This window comes from Selaginella moellendorffii, unplaced genomic scaffold, assembly GCF_000143415.4.
Source record: "Selaginella moellendorffii unplaced genomic scaffold, v1.0 SELMOscaffold_66, whole genome shotgun sequence".
Classification (NCBI taxonomy): domain Eukaryota; kingdom Viridiplantae; phylum Streptophyta; class Lycopodiopsida; order Selaginellales; family Selaginellaceae; genus Selaginella; species Selaginella moellendorffii.
This window is the reverse complement of record NW_003314327.1, coordinates 874,562-893,792: the sequence shown is the minus strand read 5'-3', so window position 1 is coordinate 893,792 and position 19,231 is coordinate 874,562. Positions and strand designations below refer to the sequence as shown.

Genomic DNA, 19,231 nt, shown 5'->3' with positions numbered 1-19,231 from the left:
TTCTGGCGTAACGAGCGGCGGCCGGATCTCCGTCCCGTCATTATCTTCTTGTTTCCAGGCGGGATCACTGGGCCTGATGCTGCTGCTGCCTCGCCTGTGATCGTCGTGGCGGCAGCCATCGCCATCGCTGCCGCGACGTACGTCGCCTCGATGCTGTCGCTGCTCTCAGGACCCTCCTCCTGATCGATGGCGTCGATCTTTCGCTTGGGATTCTTCGCCTTGTCGATCCAGCTCGAGGCGGCGGCGGCGGTGGCGATCTTGTGGTCGCGATCGAGAGCTCGCGGAGACGACGAGCCTGACGAATCGGAGGATTCTCCTCCTTGCCCTAAGATCATTGGAAATCTCCTGTGGCATCTCATGTGACCAGACAAGGCCTTACCGGATGGGAATCGCTTGCGGCATTCCAGGCATGCAAACGGCGGCGATGATCCTCCCAGCTCCTGCGATGGACGATCTTCTTCTTTCTTGATCGCCGGCGGCGGCCGCGGGAGATTGGCGTAACGATCTGGCGCTGGAGGATCGAGCTGCTCTTCCGATTTCGATTCCTCCACCAGGCCCAAGCTCCGGCTGCGCTTGGGATGGCTCCGCGGAGGAGAATCTCGCGGATTGGTTGGATGCATGACGCCGCCGCCGCCATCGATCATCGATCCGCCAAGAATGCCACGGATCCTATCCCGGCCACGGACTTCGTCCAGGAATCGCCCCAGGCCAAGATCGAGGCGGCAGTCCCTGGCGGAGATTCTTGCATGCCGCTGCTCGACCTGATCATTTCCATTCCAGGCCGTCGCCGCCGCCGCTACTTCACTCTTCCCTCGATCGTCGGAAATATCCTGCGAGAAGCCACCGATATTTCGACGATTCCCCGTCCGATCGGCCATGGCCAGCAATCCCAGCTCCTCGACGCGCTGCTGCCAAGATTTGAGGAAAGAAGGCGGAGGAGGAGCAGCGGCAGCGAAATCTTGCTGCGTCGCCATTCCAGAGCATACATCAGTACATCGAGCTAATTTAATCTTTGGATCCCGGAAGAGAGCTAGGCGCGCTAAAGCGAGGAGCTCGAAAGAAAGAAGATCAAAAAAGAGCTTTAGGGAAGTGGAAGAAGAAGGAGAAGGCAAAGAGCCATTTCTAAACGGCCCACACTGCCACCATCATAGTAGCTGCTTATAGCGTAGTGACAGTGGAGTGGCGTGGGTTAGTTAGTAAGTACAGTGTGCTCTAACTATTACTTAGTTAACACCCATCGCTTTCTCTCTCGCGAGCTCGCTTAAGGAAGTTGCTTTTCCACTTCACTCCCGGGGTTTAGTTAGCTAGAGTAGAGAAGCATATGCCATGTCATTGACTGGAAGTCAAAGCCACATTAAATTAAAGCTAAAGGGGATCTCTAAGCTAACCGCCGCGTTTAGGGCACAGGGGGCCGAATATTCGAGAGCAAGAGGACAACCGCCACGTGTCAGCTGCTGTTCACGCGTATTCATCTTGAATGTCTGGTTTGTCTCTCCGGCCATGGCGACTAGAAGACGCGAGCCAGCGCGAATTGCAGGCGCTCTTTTAGCGATTAGCTCCTAGGGTTTATGGCGGCAGCGCGTCTCTCTCGCCCGCGCGCGCGGCGTGCCGCTGGCCATGCGAGAGGATCGAGGTGAGTGGCCGCGGCGGCAGCGAGCAGCAGAGAAGTCGCGCTGCGCGTTGGGATTTCGGGGCCGGATCGAGGCTAGGGTTTTAGAGATCTGGGAGCGGGAGGATGGAAGCTCTCAATGGGAATTTCTACGGCTTCACGGCCGACGATTACTACGAGCGCCTGGCGGCCGGGTCGGACAACATGTCCGTGGACAGCGTCGCCAGCCTCCACACGAGCAATGGCGGTGGATCCGTGACGATGACAGCGGCGGAGAGCAGCGTCGGCTCTAACGGGTCGAGCAGGACGATCCTGATGCACCCGGAGCTGGGGATCAAGCGGGGCAACCGCAGCGTGACGGGCTCCTACAGTGTTGTCCACCCCAGCACCGTGGGCGCGCCGCCGCCCACGGACGAGGACGTGCTCACCAATGCGCTCATGGACGCGCGCTCGCCCACCGAGGGGCTCGAGGGCTACGACGACTGGACGCTGGATCTCCGGCGGCTGGCCATGGGCCACGCATTCGCGCAGGGCGCGTCGGGCCGGCTCTACAGGGGGACCTACGACGGAGAGGACGTGGCGGTGAAGATCCTGGAGCGGCCCAAGAACAACGCAGAGCGCGCGCAGGTGATGGAGCAGCAGTTCACGCAGGAGGTCCGGATGCTGGCGGCGCTCAAGCACCAGAACGTGGTGCGATTCATCGGGGCGTGCCGGAAGCCGCTGGTGTGGTGCATCGTGACCGAGTACGCCAAGGGCGGATCCGTGCGCTCGTTCTTGAGCAAGCGGAAGTCGAGGCCCGTGCCGCTCAAGCTGGCGGTGAAGCAGGCGCTGGACATCGCGCAGGGGATGCAGTACCTCCACAACCTGGGATTCATCCACCGGGATCTCAAGTCGGACAACTTGCTCATCGCCACCGATAAGTCGATCAAGATTGCCGACTTTGGCGTGGCCAGGATCGAGGTCCAGACCGAGGGGATGACGCCCGAGACCGGGACGTATCGCTGGATGGCACCGTAAGCGCATTTCTCTCTTCGTTCTCTTCGCGTTTTCGTGTTCTTCCTCCATAGCTAGACTTCAAAGCCTCACTAACCGTTTCATTCATTGCAGAGAGATGATCCAGCACAGGCTTTACACGCACAAGGTGGACGTTTACAGCTTTGGCATTGTGCTGTGGGAGCTCATCACAGGATTGCTACCGTTCCAGAACATGACGGCCGTGCAGGCAGCATTTGCGGTGGTGAACCGAGGATACAGGCCGGGCATCCCAGCCGACTGCCCGCCGGCGCTGGCCGAGATAATGAGCCGGTGCTGGGACGCAAACCCAGACTCGAGGCCGGGGTTCGCGCAGGTGGTCAAGATGCTCGAGGAAGCTCGGGCGGAGATCGTGCACTCGGTTGGCAAGGCCAGATTTCGCTGCGGCTGCATGGCTCGTCCCTTGACCAACGATTGAGTGACAAGATCTCGCGAAGAACTGTGATGATAAGCAAAGGAGAAGAAGAAAAGAGTGAGAGCAGTGGAGTGAACGAAGAAAGAAAAACTGTCCGGGTTTTTGAGAGAAAGCATTGTATATTGTTGGTAATTTTACTAACTCTTCTCTTTGTGTACTCTCTCTGTGTATGTAAAATGGACATACTTCAGCTCGCGGCGAATGCGAGTGAGTTTGTCGCTTGATCCTGACAAGGTGATGCTTGAATTTGTGTTCGTTTGATCCATTCCAGAATTGGAGGGATGCACGCGCTGGAGCTCACGAAGATCCTACACACACAACGGAACGGACTGGGTGTTTTAGTCAAGGTCATGGCTGTTGTTGCTTACTTGTTCTTGGCGACGTAAGACTTTAAAAGCGAGAGCTCCTTCTTGGCTATCGCTTCGGGCGAGAGGACCACCCGCGACTCGATCTTTACGTCGGCCGGCCTGGAGAAGTCATCCGTCAGGAAATCGAGGATCTTCTCCTGCGAAGTTATAACCGAAGATTGAGTGAGAGGCTTCCGAATCATTAAATGGGTGTGGAGAAAGAGGAGAGGAGCTCACTTACCAGTGGCTGTGAAGCGTCTATCCACTGGAAGAGAGGCTCGTTACGGAACCAGGTCAGCTGCCGCCGGGCATAATTCCTGGAAGGGCCACCTTTATCATAAGACTACGACCGCATCAATGACTTCAAGACTACCTGGAAGCTTGCTGAAATGAAGAGAGAAATTTCAGGAAGTGTTCTTCGGATGACACACCGCCAGCGCATCGACATTCATTCAAGTACTCCATTGCCTGTACGATGATGACGGGTTAGGCGGTAAGAAACCGAGATTTTTTAGAGTTGATCGCGTCACCTGTCGATATCCAATGGCCCGAGACGGCGGGCTTGAGCCTGGTTGGATTCGTAAATCTAGCAGCCATGACGCCTCGGCCAGGATACCACGACCACTCTCGGCGTTTTCTATAGACAAAAAATGAAAAAAAGAGAAAACACACGTCAGGCCAGCCATTTGATCATCATCTTGTTGTCATTACCAGCTGCCAGCATTTCTTCGCATCGCGCATCAATCGCCCTGTAAAGATCAATGCGGCGCCTGTAGAGAAAGTAGCACAGGAAATCGTAGTCCGTCTCTGGAGCGGTAACTAAAGCAGAGTTAATATCCTCCTTCACGTCGCTATTAGCTTCAGGTTTTTGTCCCAGAGAGAATCGTGTTCTTGGCTGCCCAGATGCCTGCAAACTCGACAAACGCTACCACGTAACTAACTCCGCTCGAAACTCTTTACCTTGATGATTGAGAGAGCTCTTCGGAGGCGATACCAGTCATTGCGAGTGAGGCTCTTGGCAGTCAAGACGTCCCCTGCTTTCTCCAGAATTTCAAGCGCTCCGTCCCAGTCACCCGCCTTTTGTAGAGCTGAAACTTCCGCATCAACTTGAGCAGTAATCTCCGGGCTCTCCTTCGGAGTACCCGGCTTACCATTCAAGTACCTACGAAACAAAAACCATGGCGTTATAGCTCCACTCCTTGCTGAAATGGCAGAAAGGATCCTTACCAGCGCAGGTAGAGACCAGTACCGCCAACAACAATTGGAACTTGTCCCCTCGAAGTCACTTCGTAAGTAGCTCGCCTTGCATCATCGAAGAACGCTCCAGCCGTGTATTCTAAACTGTTTCAAGTTGAGTCCTCTTTCCACGAACAAAGAAAACGAAAAAAAAGAATCCACTCACCATCCGTGGGATCCACAATGTCAAGCAGATGATGCGGCACGCCCTGGACAGACCAGTGACACACAATTTCTTGCTGGAATCCAATAAACCTCCACAAACCTCTCGCTCTTCCAAGGGCGTCTTGGCGCTTCCAACATCCAGCCCTCGATACACCTGCATTCCATTGCCCCGTCCAACGATCGCTCCATCGGCCCTAGAAATATCGGAAATCTATCGATACCTGGACAGAATCGGCGCTCACAATCTCGCCATTGAGCCGCTGCGCGAGCGCCAGCGCCAGGCGCGATTTCCCGACGGCAGTCGGGCCGGAGATGACGATCACGCGCCGCGCTCTCGTCTTGCTCGCGCCACTAGCGCTCATTCTCCACAGCGCCAAGCCGCCACAATGGCATTCCCCACTACTCATAAGAAAGAGGGTTTAGTTAAAAGCCTCCTTTTATTACTGTGATTGTATTGTATAAAGGATTTACTAGGGCGTGAAGAACCCCAATTCTTGGAAATGTTGCGCGTCAAGTTTGGGCAGCGATCCAGGTACTTCGATTCTCATGTGACTGTGCAGCGGTGCACCACGATCGCCGCTGTTCAAGACGAGCATTCGCTACTGCCTCCTCGCTCGAGAGAATTCGAGGGTAGAGGCACTCTGGTACTCGATCTAGACGAGACTCTGGTTTACATCAAGTGTGAGCAAGGATGCCTCGTCAATTGCCAGTGTGGCGAGGGCGATGGCTTCTACGTTGCCAAGAGGCCCTGCGTCGACGACTTCTTGCAGCTGATGGCTGCAAACTTTGAGGTGGTTTTGTGGACGGCCTCTCCACAGCCGTATGCCGAGGCTGCTCTGGAGCTGCTGGATCCCGAGGGGTGGATTTTTGCGCACAAGCTCTACAGGTAGCATTGCGTAGGGGGCGTGAAAGATCTATCCCGGCTGGGGCGGGACTTGAGCACGGTGGTCGTGGTGGACAATCAAATCTCCAACTTTCCCAGCATGCTTTTGCACAACGTGATTGCCATCAAGCGGTTTATCTGGGATGGAAGCAACGAGCAGGAGTAGGATGTCACACTTCAAAAGTTTGGGCAGTTGCTCACCAGGCTTGTGAGGGAGTCCCCATTGGACTTCATAAAGTGGCTGGACGAATTCAGGGAGGAAGGGCTTCTCGATGTGATTAAAAGCATTGGGGAGAGAGTAATGCCATGGTTGCCCTCCTGGAGAAAGGATAAGCTTCAAAGTGGTTTGCCTTTTGTGGCTGAAGTTTAAATGCCCATTTACGTGTTACTTTTCGGTGAAAAGTGCAATGAAGACTTCTTTAGCTTACACATGAGGCTCCTTTGCTGCAAAGTTATAAACTAAGATTGAGTGAGAGGCTTCTAAATCATTGAATGGGTGTAGAGAAAGAGAAGAGCTCAATTATGAAGCGTCTATCCACTGAGAGAGAGGCTCGTGACGGAGCAATCAGCTGCTGCCGGGCATAATTCCTGGAGGGCCACTTTTATCAGGAGGCTACGACCGCTTCAATGACTTCAAAGCTACCTGGAAGCTCCCTCGGATGACAGACCGCCAGCGCATCGGCTCTCATTCAAGTGCTCCATTGCCTGTACGATGAAGACTTCCTAGAGTTGATCGAGTCACCTGTTGATATGCGATGGCCAGAGAAGCAGCCATGGCTCCTCAGCCAGCATACCACGACCGCTCTCGTCGTTTTCTGTAGAGAAAAAAATGAAAACACACGTCAGGCCAACTATTTGATCGTGTTCCAGCCAGGCCAGCATTTCTTCGTATCTAATCGCCCTGTAAAGATCAGCGCCGCGCCTGTAGAGAAAGCAGCACAGGAGCTCTCTGGAGCGGTAGCTGAAGCAGAGTCCATTATCTGTGTCCCAAGTTCTTCGGATGCCTGCAAACTTGACAGATGCGTGAGAACAAACCACGTAGATAACTCCGCTCAAAACTCTTACCTTGATGATTGAGAGTGCGATACCAGTCATCGCGAGTGAGGCTTCTGGCAGTCGAGACATGAAATATCGGAAATCTAGCGATACCTGCACACACTCTCGCCATTGAGCCGCTGCGCGAGCGCCAGGCGCGACTTGGCGACGGCAGTCGGGCCGGAGATGACGATCACGTCGCCGCGCTCTCTTCTTGCCTGCGCTGGCGACGCTGCCACAATGGCAATAGAACAGAAGCTTTAGTCAAAAGGCCTTCGCTTAATTAACCAAATTCTAAAGGTTGTATATATAAAGGATGTATTAGGGCTGGATGAACCCTAATTCAGAAAAGGTTTCCAAATGTTGCGCGTCAAGTTTGGCCAGCGATCCAGGTACTTCGACTCTCAGGTGACTTTGCAGCGGTGCACCACGATCGCCGCTGTGCAAGACGAGAACTCGCTACTGCCTCCGCGCTCGAGAGCATTCGAGGGTAAAGGTACCCTGGTGCTTGATTTAGATGAGACTCTGGTTTACATCAAGTGTGAGCGGGGATGCCCCTTTAATTGCCAGTGCGGTGAGGGCGACGGCTTCTACGTTGCCAAGAGGCCCTGCGTTGACGACTTCTTGCAGTTGATGGCTGCACGTTTCGAGCTGGTTTTGTGGACGGCCTCTCCGCAGGCGTATGCGGAAGCTGCACTGGGACTGCTGGATCCTGAGGGTCGGATTTTCGAGCACAGGCTCTACAGGCAGCACTGTGTAGGGGGGCTCAAGGATATCTCCAGGCTTGGGCGGGAGTTAAACATGGTGGTTGTGGTGGACGATCAAATCTCCAACTTTCCTAGCACGCTTTTGGCTAATGCCATTGCCATCAAGCGGTTTATTAGGGATGGAAGTGATGAGCAGGAGCAGGATATCACACTTCAAAAGCTTGGGCAGTTGCTCACCAAGCTAACGTGTAATTACCCTCGAGACTTTGTAAAAGGCCTTGATGAATTGAGGGAGCAAGGGCTTCTAGATGCGATCAAAGGCATTGGGAGAGCAATTCCGTGGCTGCCTTCGTGGAGAAGGGACCGGCTTCAAAGTGGTGTGCCTCTTGCAGCTAAGACTAATATGCCAGTCTATGTGCCACTTCCTGCTGAGGAGGAATGTAATGAAGGCTGTAGTGTTCACACGCGGCTTTAGTTTGAATCTCTTTAAAAAGTTGATATTTTAATACCCATATCTTTATAGTGATAGACAGTGAGGGAGTTTATTATTAATACGAAAGGTTGCGTGTTTCATTTGTCTTTCATTTGAATGAGTTTGTGTCTAGAATTTTATTAACATTTACTTTTTGATATAAATCTTGCTAAAATAAAATTATGAAGTAAAGTATATTTCTTTCACAATAAATAGTGGTAACGCTAAGCTTAACATAACAAAACATGCAAACTTTAAGCTACATTACTAAGTGCAGCTTTTCTCATTAAAAAACATCCTGTAAGCAAGCATATAAACTTGCATAAAGGGCATACCAAATTAGCACAATATGGTATTTGTTTGTATTATCAAATAAAATTCTAAATATTGCTTATGAACCTCATAAACCTTTAAAGATATTTAGGTTCGTGATAAAATTATAAAAATCTATACGCCATCTTTACAAATATACAGTATTCGGAAACGTATTTTTATTTTTGGAGTATTTTTATATTTAGAAATGTTAAGAAAACAAATGGTAAGAAATTCTGGAAAGCTATCTTATGTACCTTTACAACTTCTTAAAGGAATTATTAGGCTATTTTGACGTCAAAATACCTCAGCCGCCCTCCAAACCATTATCAAATTCCACAGAAAACTTTTACCAAAGTAATTCTAGTTTCATTGTGTTTTTGGCAACTTAAAATATTAGTTCTATTACCAAGGAGAAATGTTAACCAAAATGAAAGGGCTTAATTGCAGAAACATAGTATTGATTAATTTAAACCACCCAGTGCCTTTTAACCTTCAATGAAGAAATGCTGATCTACGTACCCTGACCCATTCCAGAGTTGGAGGGATGCGAGCGCTCGAGGATCCTACACACACACAACGGAACAGACTCGGTGTTTTTAGCCAAGGTCGTGGCTGTTGCTTGCTTGTTCTTGGCGACGCAAGACTTTAAAAGCCAGAGCTCCTTCCTGGCTATCGCTTCGGGCGAGAGGCGACTCGATCTTTACAGGAAATCGAGGCTCCTTTGCTGCAAAGTTATAAACGAAGATTGAGTGAGAGGCTTCTGAATCATTGAATGGGTGTAGAGAAAGAGAGGAGCTCAATTATGAAGCGTCTATCCACTGAGAGAGAGGCTCGTGACGGAGCGATCAGCTGCTGCCGGGCATAATTCCTGGAGGGCCACTTTTATCAGGAGGCTACGACCGCTTCAATGACTTCAAAGCTACCTGGAAGCTCCCTCGGATGACAGACCGCCAGCGCATCGGCTCTCATTCAAGTGCTCCATTGCCTGTACGATGAAGACTGCCTAGAGTTGATCGAGTCACCTGTTGATATGCGATGGCCAGAGAAGCAGCCATGGCTCCTCAGCCAGCATACCACGACCGCTCTCGTCGTTTTCTGTAGAGAAAAAAATGAAAACACACGTCAGGCCAACTATTTGATCGTGTTCCAGCCAGGCCAGCATTTCTTCGTATCTAATCGCCCTGTAAAGATCAACGCCGCGCCTGTAGAGAAAGCAGCACAGGAGCTCTCTGGAGCAGAGTCCATTATCTATGTCCCAAGTTCTTCGGATGCCTGCAAACTTGACAGATGCGTGAGAACAAACCACGTAGATAACTCCGCTCAAAATTCTTACCTTGATGATTGAGAGTGCTCTCCGGAGGCGATACCAGTCATCGCGAGTGAGGCTCCTGGCAGTCGAGAGATCTCCTGCTTTCTCCAGAAAATATCAAGCGCTCCGTCCCAGTCACCCGCCTTGGAAACTTCCGTATCAACTTGAGCAGTAATCTCCGGGCTCTCCTTTGGAAGTACCTACGAAACAAAACCATGGCGTTATAGCTTCACTCGTTGCTTGGAAGTGGTAGGAAAAAGGGTTCCTTTCCACCGCAATAAACAACAATTGGAAGTTGTCCCCTCGGAGTCACTTTGTAAGTAGCTCGTCCAAGAACGCTCCAGCCGTGTATTCCAAACAGTTTCAAGTTTAGTCCTCTTTCAAAGAAAAAAAGAAATCCAGTAGCATCCACTCGCCATTCCTGAGTGGGTGCTATTCACAATGTCAAGCTGGTGAAGCGCCCTCGACAGACCAATGGCAAAACAAAATCACCCCTCGACACACCTGTCCATTGCCCCATCCAACGATCGCTCCATCGGCCCTAGAAATATCGGAAATCTAGAATACCTTCACTCTCGCTGCGCGAGCGCCAGCTTGGCGACGGCAGTCTGGCCGGAGATGACGATCCGCGCCTCTTCGCTCTCTCCATTCGGCATTCCTAAAAAGTAATATATTGGATGAGCCCTAATTCAAACAAGGGTTTCAGAATGTTGCGCGTCAAGTTTGGGCAGCGATCCAGGTACTTCGACTCTCAGGTGGCTTTGCAGCGGTGCACAATTGCCGCTGTGCAAGACGAGCACTCGCTACTGCCTCCGCGCTCGACAGCATTCGAGGGTAAAGGTACCCTGGTGCTTGATTTAGATGAGACTCTGGTTTACATCAAGTGTGAGCGGGGATGCCCCTTTAATTGCCAGTGTGGTGAGGGCGATGGCTTCTACGTTGCCAAGAGGCCCTGCGTTGACGACTTCTTGCAGTTGATGGCTGCACGTTTCGAGCTGGTTTTGTGGACGGCCTCTCCGCAGGCGTATGCGGAAGCTGCATTGGGACTGCTGGATCCCGAGGGACAAATTTTTACTTATAGGCTTTATTGGCAACATTGCATAGGGGGATTGAAGGATATCTCCAGGCTTGGGCGGGAGTTAAGCATGGTTGTTGTGGTGGATGATCAAATCTCCAACTTTCCAAGCATGCTTTTAGCTAATGCCATTGCCATCAAGAGGTTTATTAGGGATGGAAGTGATGAGCAAGAGCAAGATATCACACTTCAAAAGCTTGGACAGTTGCTCACAACACTTGCTTGTGATTACCCACTGGACTTTGTGAAAGGGCTTAATAAGTTCAGGGAGCAAGGACTTTTAGATGTGATTAAAGGCGTTGAAGGGAAAGTGACACCATGGTTGCCCTCTTGGAAAAGGGATCAACTTCAAAAGGGGGTGCCTTTAGCAGTCCAAGTTGATATGCCAGTTTATATACCACTTCTTGGTGAAGAGAATTGCGATGAAGAATTTCTGAGTTCAGTACGTATTAATCCATAATTTTAATTTTGATGTTTTGCTTATTTATTTCAATAATTTTTGTTTTAAGAGTAAAAGAAAAATATTCCATTCACTATGCTCTTGATAAATGCTTAGGTGGCCATTTTCCTCTCAAGATTTCCAAAGTTTTGCAAATAACTCTTTCCAAAAGTTTATTTAAATAAATATATAGAATTTAACATTTATTTTATTATATGAGAAATTTTAGTTTTTAGGTATTTTTAGTCACTTAATATGCAATTATATCTCCAATATTCTTAAACTCATTAAACATTCTAAATAGAATTCACAATTATATGTTATTGCCACTATACCTTTAACACATTTACCTATTAGTCATTGCAAATAACAATGTTAACCATGGTTGCAAAGTAAAAAATGCCATAATCTTTACTATATAATACCATGGCACCATGGTTAAACAGAATAAAACTTAATTAATAATATAACAATTAATTTTTTTTTTATTGTAGTACAAAATTTTAACTATCTTGTTCAAATGATGACAAAATTATATATATTACTCATTATATGACAAATATAAGATAAAATATCCACCACCATATTTGATTTCCTTAAATATGCTCAATAAAAAACTTTTCAAATTTGAGATTTTTGTAACTATAAAAATTATACCTTGATAATGCCTATCAAATCCTAAGAAAAGAAAAAGGAATTAGAAGGTTAATGCCAAATTTAATAAACCAAAAGGCAAATATATATGTCTCAACATGCAATAGACATGGAATGGGTTTTTAATCTGAAAGACTTTATAGTGATATTGATGTGATGTTAAAAAGTTATTCTTCCAATGTTTAAAGAAATTTCAAGATATGCAAAACATTTTTCCTTCTGAAATTCTGACTATTTATGTGTTATAATTTTGGATTGACAATCAAGCACAAGTATCTGCCTGAGATTGTATGAGCACATCTAAGATTATGGAAATATATAGAAAGGAAATAAGAAGCACTTCTCCATTTAAATTAGCAGATTATGTATAGTTAGTCTTTATTCACTATCAGAAGTTAATCAATAAAAAATTATTCCTCCCGGGCCTCATGTATAAAATGCAAAGGGTTCCCAGCCATGGCGAGATTTTCAGCAAAAATGAGAACACAATAATAGTGGGTCGATGAATTGGAGAATTTCGATCTAGGACTTCTGCCTCTTTGCTAATGAGACTGGGATTCAGGAAAGTGCTGAACTTCTCTGCGAGTTCGTTCTGCTGCCGAATTGCCACCTTTGCTGCCAGATTGCTCAAGAAAAGCTTGAAGACCTGCCGGAAACCTCCATCTCCAATCAAGCAGGAATTCTGCAACAGATCAAATTCCACTTCCTCTTTACCTGACCTTAGTTGTGGTCTCTTTGTTCCGTAAAAGTCTAATATTCTGCTGAGAACCGTGCAAGACTAGCATTCGCTGCTGCCTCCTTGCTGGAGGGCATTGAGGGTAGAGGTACCCTCTGGTTTGCATCAAGTGTGAGTGGAGATGCTCCTTTAACTGCCACTCCGATTGGCTTCTACGTTGCAAAGAGGCGACGACTTGTTGCAGTTGATGTCTGCATATTTTGAACTGGTTTTGGGGAGCAGACTGCTAGATCCCACGTGGATTTCGGTGCACAGGCAGAACTGTATAAGGGGCGTGAAGGTTTTTCCTATGATAATCCGGTGGCTGAAACAAGATTTTTTAGGAGAACGGACAGGAACAACAAGAAGTATATAAAATATTAGGATCGGATTTTTTACGGAGTCAAAGGGCTTGACTCAGTCATATAGAGTTCGTCATCATCACTGCCAATCAGGTGATTAATCTTGTAGAACCCTATCCAGATCGAAGCTCACAGATCGCGCTTGCCGAAAAAATTCCTCCACGAAAATCTCTTCAGTCCTTCCTCTCAAAGAACCTTTGATGAGGACTTCTTGAAGAGCGCGTTCTTGAGAGCTTGAGCAGCCGAGGGGCGATTTTTTGCTGCTGGATGCATCAGAGACTTGATCAAGCTCTGGAACACAAGAGAGAATCCGGGAAGAAGAGCGAGCTTTCCCTGGCGGATGGCTTGATACTGGCTTCCGGACGCTGGTAGTGGCGAGCGTCTTGCGAGCTCGTAGAAAGTCGCCCCCAGGGAAAACATGTCGGCTTTGTCAAGGTGACTGTGATCATCGTTGATGAGCTCCATCGGGAGATATCTCGAGTCGCCATCCTCAATGGAAATGGCGCCATCGATTCGACAAGCGAGGCCAAAGTCGCCAATCTTGTAGACGCCTTTGCGAATGTAGATGTTGTCAGGCTTCACGTCCAGGTGAGCGAGGCCATGCGAGTGTAAGTGCTTCAAAGCGTTTAAGAGCTGCCATGCAAGACAAACTAAGAAAACAATACAATTGAGCTGCTTACTTGGAACATCGCCTCGGTCAGCTTCTTCTCCGTAAATGTCCATGCAAGGCTCTCGTCTCGTAGATTCGTCTCGCACAGCTCCATTTGGATATACAGAAAGTCATTCTCGAACCATGAAGAGAAGTAACGCACTACGTTTTCATGGTAACCTGGAAGCTGGTTAAGTTTAAAGAAGCCAGTGGCAATATTGAAAGGAAAAAGCCAACTCACCAAGACACGAGAGTGCCTGAACTTCTCTCAGTGCTTTCCTCCTGCAAAATGAAAAATTTGCCAAATCAATACCATAGTCTCTTGATTTAGTGACGAACCGATCTCCCTCATTCAGCAGCCGCCGATTGGAATGCTTTACAGCATAAAGGCAGCCGTCAAGTCTTTTGAGAACTTCATAAACATAGCTGAAATCACCTCGTCCTATTTCCTGACAGTGGTGTAAGAATGTAAATCATACAAATTTAAGCACATATACCTTGATTTGATGGAACTCCTCACGGTAACGCGATGAAGAACCAAAAGCAGAGACACATCCTGTATGAGAATAAAAGTTATGAAGGAAAAATGCAAAAATAACAACATACCCTGCCTAGCTCTCTCGGGAAACACATCACTGTTAACAAAAGGGTTCCGGAAGCATGGTGGGGACATGACGCGCTGTCGCAGAGACAATGTCTTTGCATTCTCTGCTTCTTGGTTCAAATATTCATCTAGGAAAAGAACATACAAAGAAGAACAAAAAAAAACTGAGCGAGTGTGTAAGATTGTCAAAGCAAAGCTACACATACCACTTCTTGGTCTTTTGCTCCGTAGAGGCGTCAGACCCACAGGCACATTGAGCACAGCATTCTAGTGGAAAAAAAAAAAAACGATTTCTTTTCTTATTTCCCTTCCAATCATTCACGAACCTTGTCTGAAGCATTGAAATCCACAGTGAACTGCTGCTCCACGGGCGTCACATAATCGGCAGTGCTGTGAGAAGGGAGAAAAACAAGAACGCCTAATCGCATCATTGGAAAAGGAATGCATACCATAAAAAGTCCTGGCTGCAGATCATATCGTCTGACTGGAGATCCTGCGCCGCGGCCGGAGCCTCGCTCTCCATCTCCATTCCTTAAACCCTAGAGCGGCATTCTCTGGCCGCTATACCCTATTCCTCTTTTGAAAAACTGGGGGGAATTTCAAAACAAGGATAATATTTACTTTTACTGTCATAAATTATTCTTATTATTCTTATTAATATCATGAAAAAATAGGCTCGATAAGATGTGCTTGTCACCAATCCAGTTCCTGACAAGCCAATTGCTGTCATCCTCTTTCATAATCTGCAAGAAGATTTGAAAGAACAATCAGACCTTCGCTTCCACCAGCTGCATTTCCCTTCTTCTGGATCAACTTGAGACTCAAAACACCAGATCTTTGTGGTTTTGTATTGTAATCTTCTTCTTGCAGTGGTTTGAAGGTGAAGGCAATCCACGTAACTTGGAGGCACTTGATTTCCACCTTTCCAGGATGTCAAGGGGCGTGTCCAGCATTTCTCAAAACTGGAAAGGCGTTGTTTTAGATTTGATGGTGCTTCCTTCCAACTTTTGAAGCAAGAGGCCTTCTCATTCGTGATAGTTACAAAAGTCTAATTACAATCATACTCCTCCCCTGAGCTGCTCGTCCTTGCTAGTTAGAGGAACATACCTCACGCTCGACGCGGTCCACTGCTTGAGCGATCCATCGGGCCCCTTGTCGATCACCACCAGCTCTTGCGCTCCCTCCCCAACCGGTATCACCATCCGGCCGCCTGGTTTGAGCTGATCGATCAGTGGCTGAGGCACTTGCGGAGCCGCGGCTCCAACGTGAATGGCGTTGTATGGCGCGTGTTCGGGCCAGCCAAGTCGACCATCTGTAAGAAGAGTTCACGTCTCATAGCTTGGGTCATGAATTCTTTACCTCCAACGTGCAGAGAAAGAACGCCGGGCTCCAGCAGTGAAGCCGCCGGGGATCGCTTAACGTTTTTGATCGACTGCTCGACGAGCTCCGGAATGTGTTCCACTCCTACAGCGCGACCTTGATCGCCCACCAGAAGAGCGAAAGCAGCGGTCAAGTAACCAGTTCCTGCAAAGAGAAGATAGAAAAAATTTCAGAGGATGCAAACCAAGAAGAAAAAAGAGAGAAATCTCTTTCATACCGGAGCCAACGTCGAGAGCGTGCATTCCCGGCTGGAGATGCTTGTTGAGAAGCTCCAGGCACGAGCCATGCATGTGTGGAGCCGAGATGGTGGCATTGAATCCAATCTGCATTGGACAGTCCATGTACGCCAGATTCCTCTCGCCCTCGGCGATGAACAAGGCGCGATCCAGCTTCTCCATGACGCAGGCGACCCTGTCGGATTTCACCGCGCCCTCCTCCCGGAGGAGCTTGACGAGGGATTTGTTGTCCTTGGCTCGCGGCGTCCAGAAAACCTGTGGAAGATCGAGGGATTGGGCAGAGAAGAGAGAGGACAAGGAGAAATTTCACCTCCATCCCGTGGAAGAAGAAAACCCTAGGGGCCGCGCGATTGCGAGTGTGGCAAGCGATCGATCCAGCTCCAAATGCCGACGCGCCTCGCAGAGCTCCTCCAGCAATCGCGACACACATGGATAGGGCACGCAATACCTTCGTTTATAGAAACACTCTCTCCGACGTGGACACTCTACTATAAATAGCAAGTAGTCTTGCCATTTGGCAAACACGTGTCATGAGAGTACGCTTGACACGTGTCCACCCAAACTCCCTTGGCCATGATCCTTCTTTCACTGTGAAATAAATAGATCCAACGAAAAAAAATGAAACTTTGATTCACTTATACTTCCTCCTGGCGAGGCCCATGGAGCTCTTTTTTGGGATGGTTTCCCAAAGGGTAATTAGTGATTCCAGTGGGAGGTACCTACCAAGAATATCCATTTTAGCTTGTGTAATATATTCTTTTTTTAGGGTTTGGGGAAGAGTGCATGTGCTGCCATTGCCAACACCATCCCTATTACTATAGGAGTAAGTGTTTAGGATGGAATGGCAAATCAAGACCTTGAGTGTGTGAGGTAGTAGGATAGCAGTAGCTGATAGCTAGGGAGTAGCTTTTCCTCTTTGTTTTTTCCAATCGTTCTATGACCACTGACGAAACAATGAAGGATAGGATTATTGTGTAACAAGAGTAGCTCAACATAGCAAGGGCTTAGTTTTGCAAAGTGAAGGTTGAGGGTTTAGACATGATGAGGTGAGTAATGAAGTGAGGTAAGTAATGAGGGTAGAAGAAGTGAGTGACATTGTTCTTGAGAGAGTGAGTGAGCAAGTTAATAAGTATATATTTCTAGTATTAAAGGTTAATTTCTAAATTTATCTATGGCAAACTACTTCAAAGTTGATAGTGTGGAGACTACAATCAATTGAGTGAGCTTACTTGCAAGGTTTATAAGTAAGGCAAACTCCTCTTTCCAAATGTAATAATGAATGTGTGTAAGCAACTAAAAGGAAATATGATCCATTATGGTGAGGGAAAGCCCTTTTTTCAATCAGTTAAAAGTCTTAAAATACTTAGGGTTAAGCATTAATAGGTTTGAGTAGTACTAGATTAGATGATCTCCTAAGAAATTTAAATTCATAAATGTACATTTGGTATCAAGTCTCAGGTCCAACTCTATTAGAATCACACCATATGTTAAAATTGATATTTGGCAAGTTTAATTTGCTTTTAGTTTGGCTTGACCCTAAGGGCTTTCAGAAGAATTGTGGCTTTTAACTTCCATTTATGAGGGTATAAACTTGTAAGGAAATGTGGTGGATTGTAAACAAACAAAAAAAATGACTCAAAAAATAATTCATTAAAGTTCAAATATAAAGGAAAGGGTTAATAAACAAAAGTGCACCCTTTTTTCCAATTGATTAAGAGTCTAGGGTTAAATGTCCTTGAGTAGTAGTGCCAGAGCGATCGATCCAAGTACCGTGATATGATCCTGGACGAGGGGGCCATCCCGGGGTTACTGGAGCTCACGGTGCAGGGCAGGCTGAGGCTAGATGACTTTTTGGGAAGTTTAAATTTAAGAGTTTACAATGTAATAAGCACTATATATAGAACAATAGTTCTTATATGCATTTTCCAATTTAACTTTAATTGATTCGAAGCATATATGAAAAACCAATTGGCTTCAAAGTATCTTGGATATTATAAAGAAGGTGGTGAAGGATAAAGTCATTAATTATGATTGTATTTGAGGTTGACCCATTATCACCACTCTTCGATGAGTAAAGAAGCAAGAGGATAATAATACAGTAGCACCTAATAAAAAGGTTGAGTTAGATTTAGAGAACCTTTATATCATAGTGATAATCAATAAATTAATGGAGATATTCAAGCATTGCTTCACTTGTATTTAAAACGAACCATAGAGACTTGTGAAGAAAGTGGCCCACCTAGAATAATTACTTCAAAATATGAAGAGTATATTATCATTGATGTATTTAAAGATAATATAGTGAAAAGAATGGTTGACTTGAATGTGAGATTGGCTCAAAGTTAAGAGTAAATAAAAAAAATGAATATGGTTTTATGATCAATTGTTGACTCTAATGAACATCTTGGACGCAATAAAAACTTACCACATAATATTCAATTTAAAAAGTTTAACTTGAGTAGAGCAATTACTCTTTGAAAAGTAATTCCCAAAGGAAAAATACACTACATGAGATAAAAGATAAATTTTCTGAAAGGGAAAAACTTCTCACCTGTATTAAAATAAACTTTAATTTTCTAAGGGGAGGGTTTTATTTTAAATAGGCATCCCAAAGGAATTTAAAGATTCCCTATAGGAAATCTTTGGAAATTTATTTTTGCCATTTGGAATTTTTTTGACTCTTTAAGAATAATTTTTTCCTAGACCCAAGAAAAACAAAATTTGCATATAACATATTTTTAGACTAATATGACAGATTAGATAAATGTTTCCACCAATTACCATATAGAAAATTCTCATAAGAATATGTATAAGATATTAAAATTTGATGAGATGGTGCAAATCATATATATATATTGGGCATTATATGGGTTGAATATGTGTGAAATGAAATTTTGGTGCAAACATAAAAAATTATACAAATTTATATAGCCAAAACCACTCAAAAAGGCCATATAATCAAAGCAATTACTATAAAGAATCCAAACTATAGTTAAATTTGTGGGAAAGGTTATGAAAAATAATAAGTGATCACTTACTTAATTCTTATGTTTATTGAGTTTCCATTAATATTTTATTCAAATTTGTTTAGACCCTCTTGAAGCCTCCTTTCTCAAGACTATATAGATCAAACATATTTTTAGAGTAGTGTGTAAACAATCAAAGAGAATGATTTAAGATACAATCTATAGGGTTAAAATATCAAGAAATAAAGGCCTATGAATAATCATTTTTTTAATCAGTTAAGGGTTTTAAGATATTTAGGATTAATTGTCTTTGGGTTTGAATAGTGGATAGCTTCCCAAGAAGTTTAAATTTATGAGTTTTCATTTGGTATTAAAGGGGGTTTTGAGTCTGACTATGTTGGTTGAGTAGGGGAATTACATTAAATGTTAAAATTGACATTTAGTAAGTCCAATTTACCTTTTGTTAGGCTCGAGAGAGTTACGGCTTTCAACTTTCGTTCACAAAGGCGTAAATTTGTAATGAAACGTGGTGGATTGTAAGCAACCACAAAGAAGAATTTCAAATACAATCCATGAGGTTCAAATATAAAAGAAAAAGGGTCTATGAATAAAAGTACATTTTTTTT

General features: G+C 46.0%; 5 protein-coding genes and 1 long non-coding RNA gene across 8 annotated transcripts; 2 read left to right on the top strand and 4 right to left on the bottom strand.

Moving 5' to 3' along the window:
* Positions 1 to 1,455: 1,455 nt before the first annotated feature.
* Positions 1,456 to 3,213, top strand: LOC9649431 (serine/threonine-protein kinase STY13). Its single transcript, XM_002985269.2, has 2 exons — positions 1,456 to 2,622; positions 2,717 to 3,213. Exons 1-2 carry the CDS (start codon positions 1,736 to 1,738, stop codon positions 3,057 to 3,059), a joined length of 1,230 nt encoding a protein of 409 aa, XP_002985315.1. The 5' UTR covers positions 1,456 to 1,735; the 3' UTR covers positions 3,060 to 3,213.
* LOC9649693 (tRNA dimethylallyltransferase 9) lies at positions 3,129 to 5,217 on the bottom strand. Its single transcript, XM_002985155.2, has 11 exons — positions 5,026 to 5,217; positions 4,905 to 4,958; positions 4,806 to 4,848; positions 4,631 to 4,739; positions 4,364 to 4,565; positions 4,115 to 4,310; positions 3,934 to 4,040; positions 3,777 to 3,871; positions 3,645 to 3,720; positions 3,425 to 3,561; positions 3,129 to 3,364 (listed from the first exon to the last, which is right to left on the bottom strand). Exons 1-11 carry the CDS (start codon positions 5,209 to 5,211, stop codon positions 3,244 to 3,246), a joined length of 1,326 nt encoding a protein of 441 aa, XP_002985201.2. The 5' UTR covers positions 5,212 to 5,217; the 3' UTR covers positions 3,129 to 3,243.
* Positions 5,218 to 5,304: 87 nt separating this feature from the next.
* Positions 5,305 to 5,694, top strand: LOC112340536 (probable phosphatase PSR2). The gene has a single exon (XM_024659116.1). The coding sequence runs from the start codon at positions 5,305 to 5,307 to the stop codon at positions 5,692 to 5,694; it is 390 nt and encodes a 129-aa protein (XP_024514884.1).
* A 2,963-nt stretch (positions 5,695 to 8,657) lies between these two features.
* On the bottom strand, positions 8,658 to 10,202 carry LOC9649429. Of its 3 annotated transcripts, XR_002990161.1 has the most exons (5): positions 10,093 to 10,201; positions 9,799 to 10,029; positions 9,550 to 9,725; positions 9,140 to 9,488; positions 8,658 to 9,084 (listed from the first exon to the last, which is right to left on the bottom strand). It is a non-coding gene; the product is annotated as an uncharacterized LOC9649429 (long non-coding RNA). The 3 variants fall into 3 exon arrangements; XR_002990160.1 differs by having other exon boundaries at positions 9,550 to 10,029; positions 10,093 to 10,202; XR_002990162.1 differs by having other exon boundaries at positions 9,140 to 9,495; positions 9,550 to 10,029.
* Positions 10,203 to 12,765: 2,563 nt separating this feature from the next.
* On the bottom strand, positions 12,766 to 14,575 carry LOC9649326 (wee1-like protein kinase). The gene is made up of 9 exons (XM_002985153.2): positions 14,473 to 14,575; positions 14,350 to 14,413; positions 14,230 to 14,290; positions 14,026 to 14,151; positions 13,917 to 13,975; positions 13,759 to 13,868; positions 13,661 to 13,701; positions 13,451 to 13,599; positions 12,766 to 13,403 (listed from the first exon to the last, which is right to left on the bottom strand). Exons 1-9 carry the CDS (start codon positions 14,550 to 14,552, stop codon positions 12,957 to 12,959), a joined length of 1,137 nt encoding a protein of 378 aa, XP_002985199.2. The 5' UTR covers positions 14,553 to 14,575; the 3' UTR covers positions 12,766 to 12,956.
* A 431-nt stretch (positions 14,576 to 15,006) lies between these two features.
* Positions 15,007 to 16,074, bottom strand: LOC9649692 (protein-L-isoaspartate O-methyltransferase). The gene is made up of 4 exons (XM_002985152.2): positions 15,950 to 16,074; positions 15,621 to 15,894; positions 15,383 to 15,547; positions 15,007 to 15,335 (listed from the first exon to the last, which is right to left on the bottom strand). The coding sequence occupies exons 1-4, from the start codon at positions 16,067 to 16,069 to the stop codon at positions 15,082 to 15,084; spliced, it is 813 nt and encodes a 270-aa protein (XP_002985198.2). The 5' UTR covers positions 16,070 to 16,074; the 3' UTR covers positions 15,007 to 15,081.
* Between the last annotated feature and the right edge of the window lie 3,157 nt (positions 16,075 to 19,231).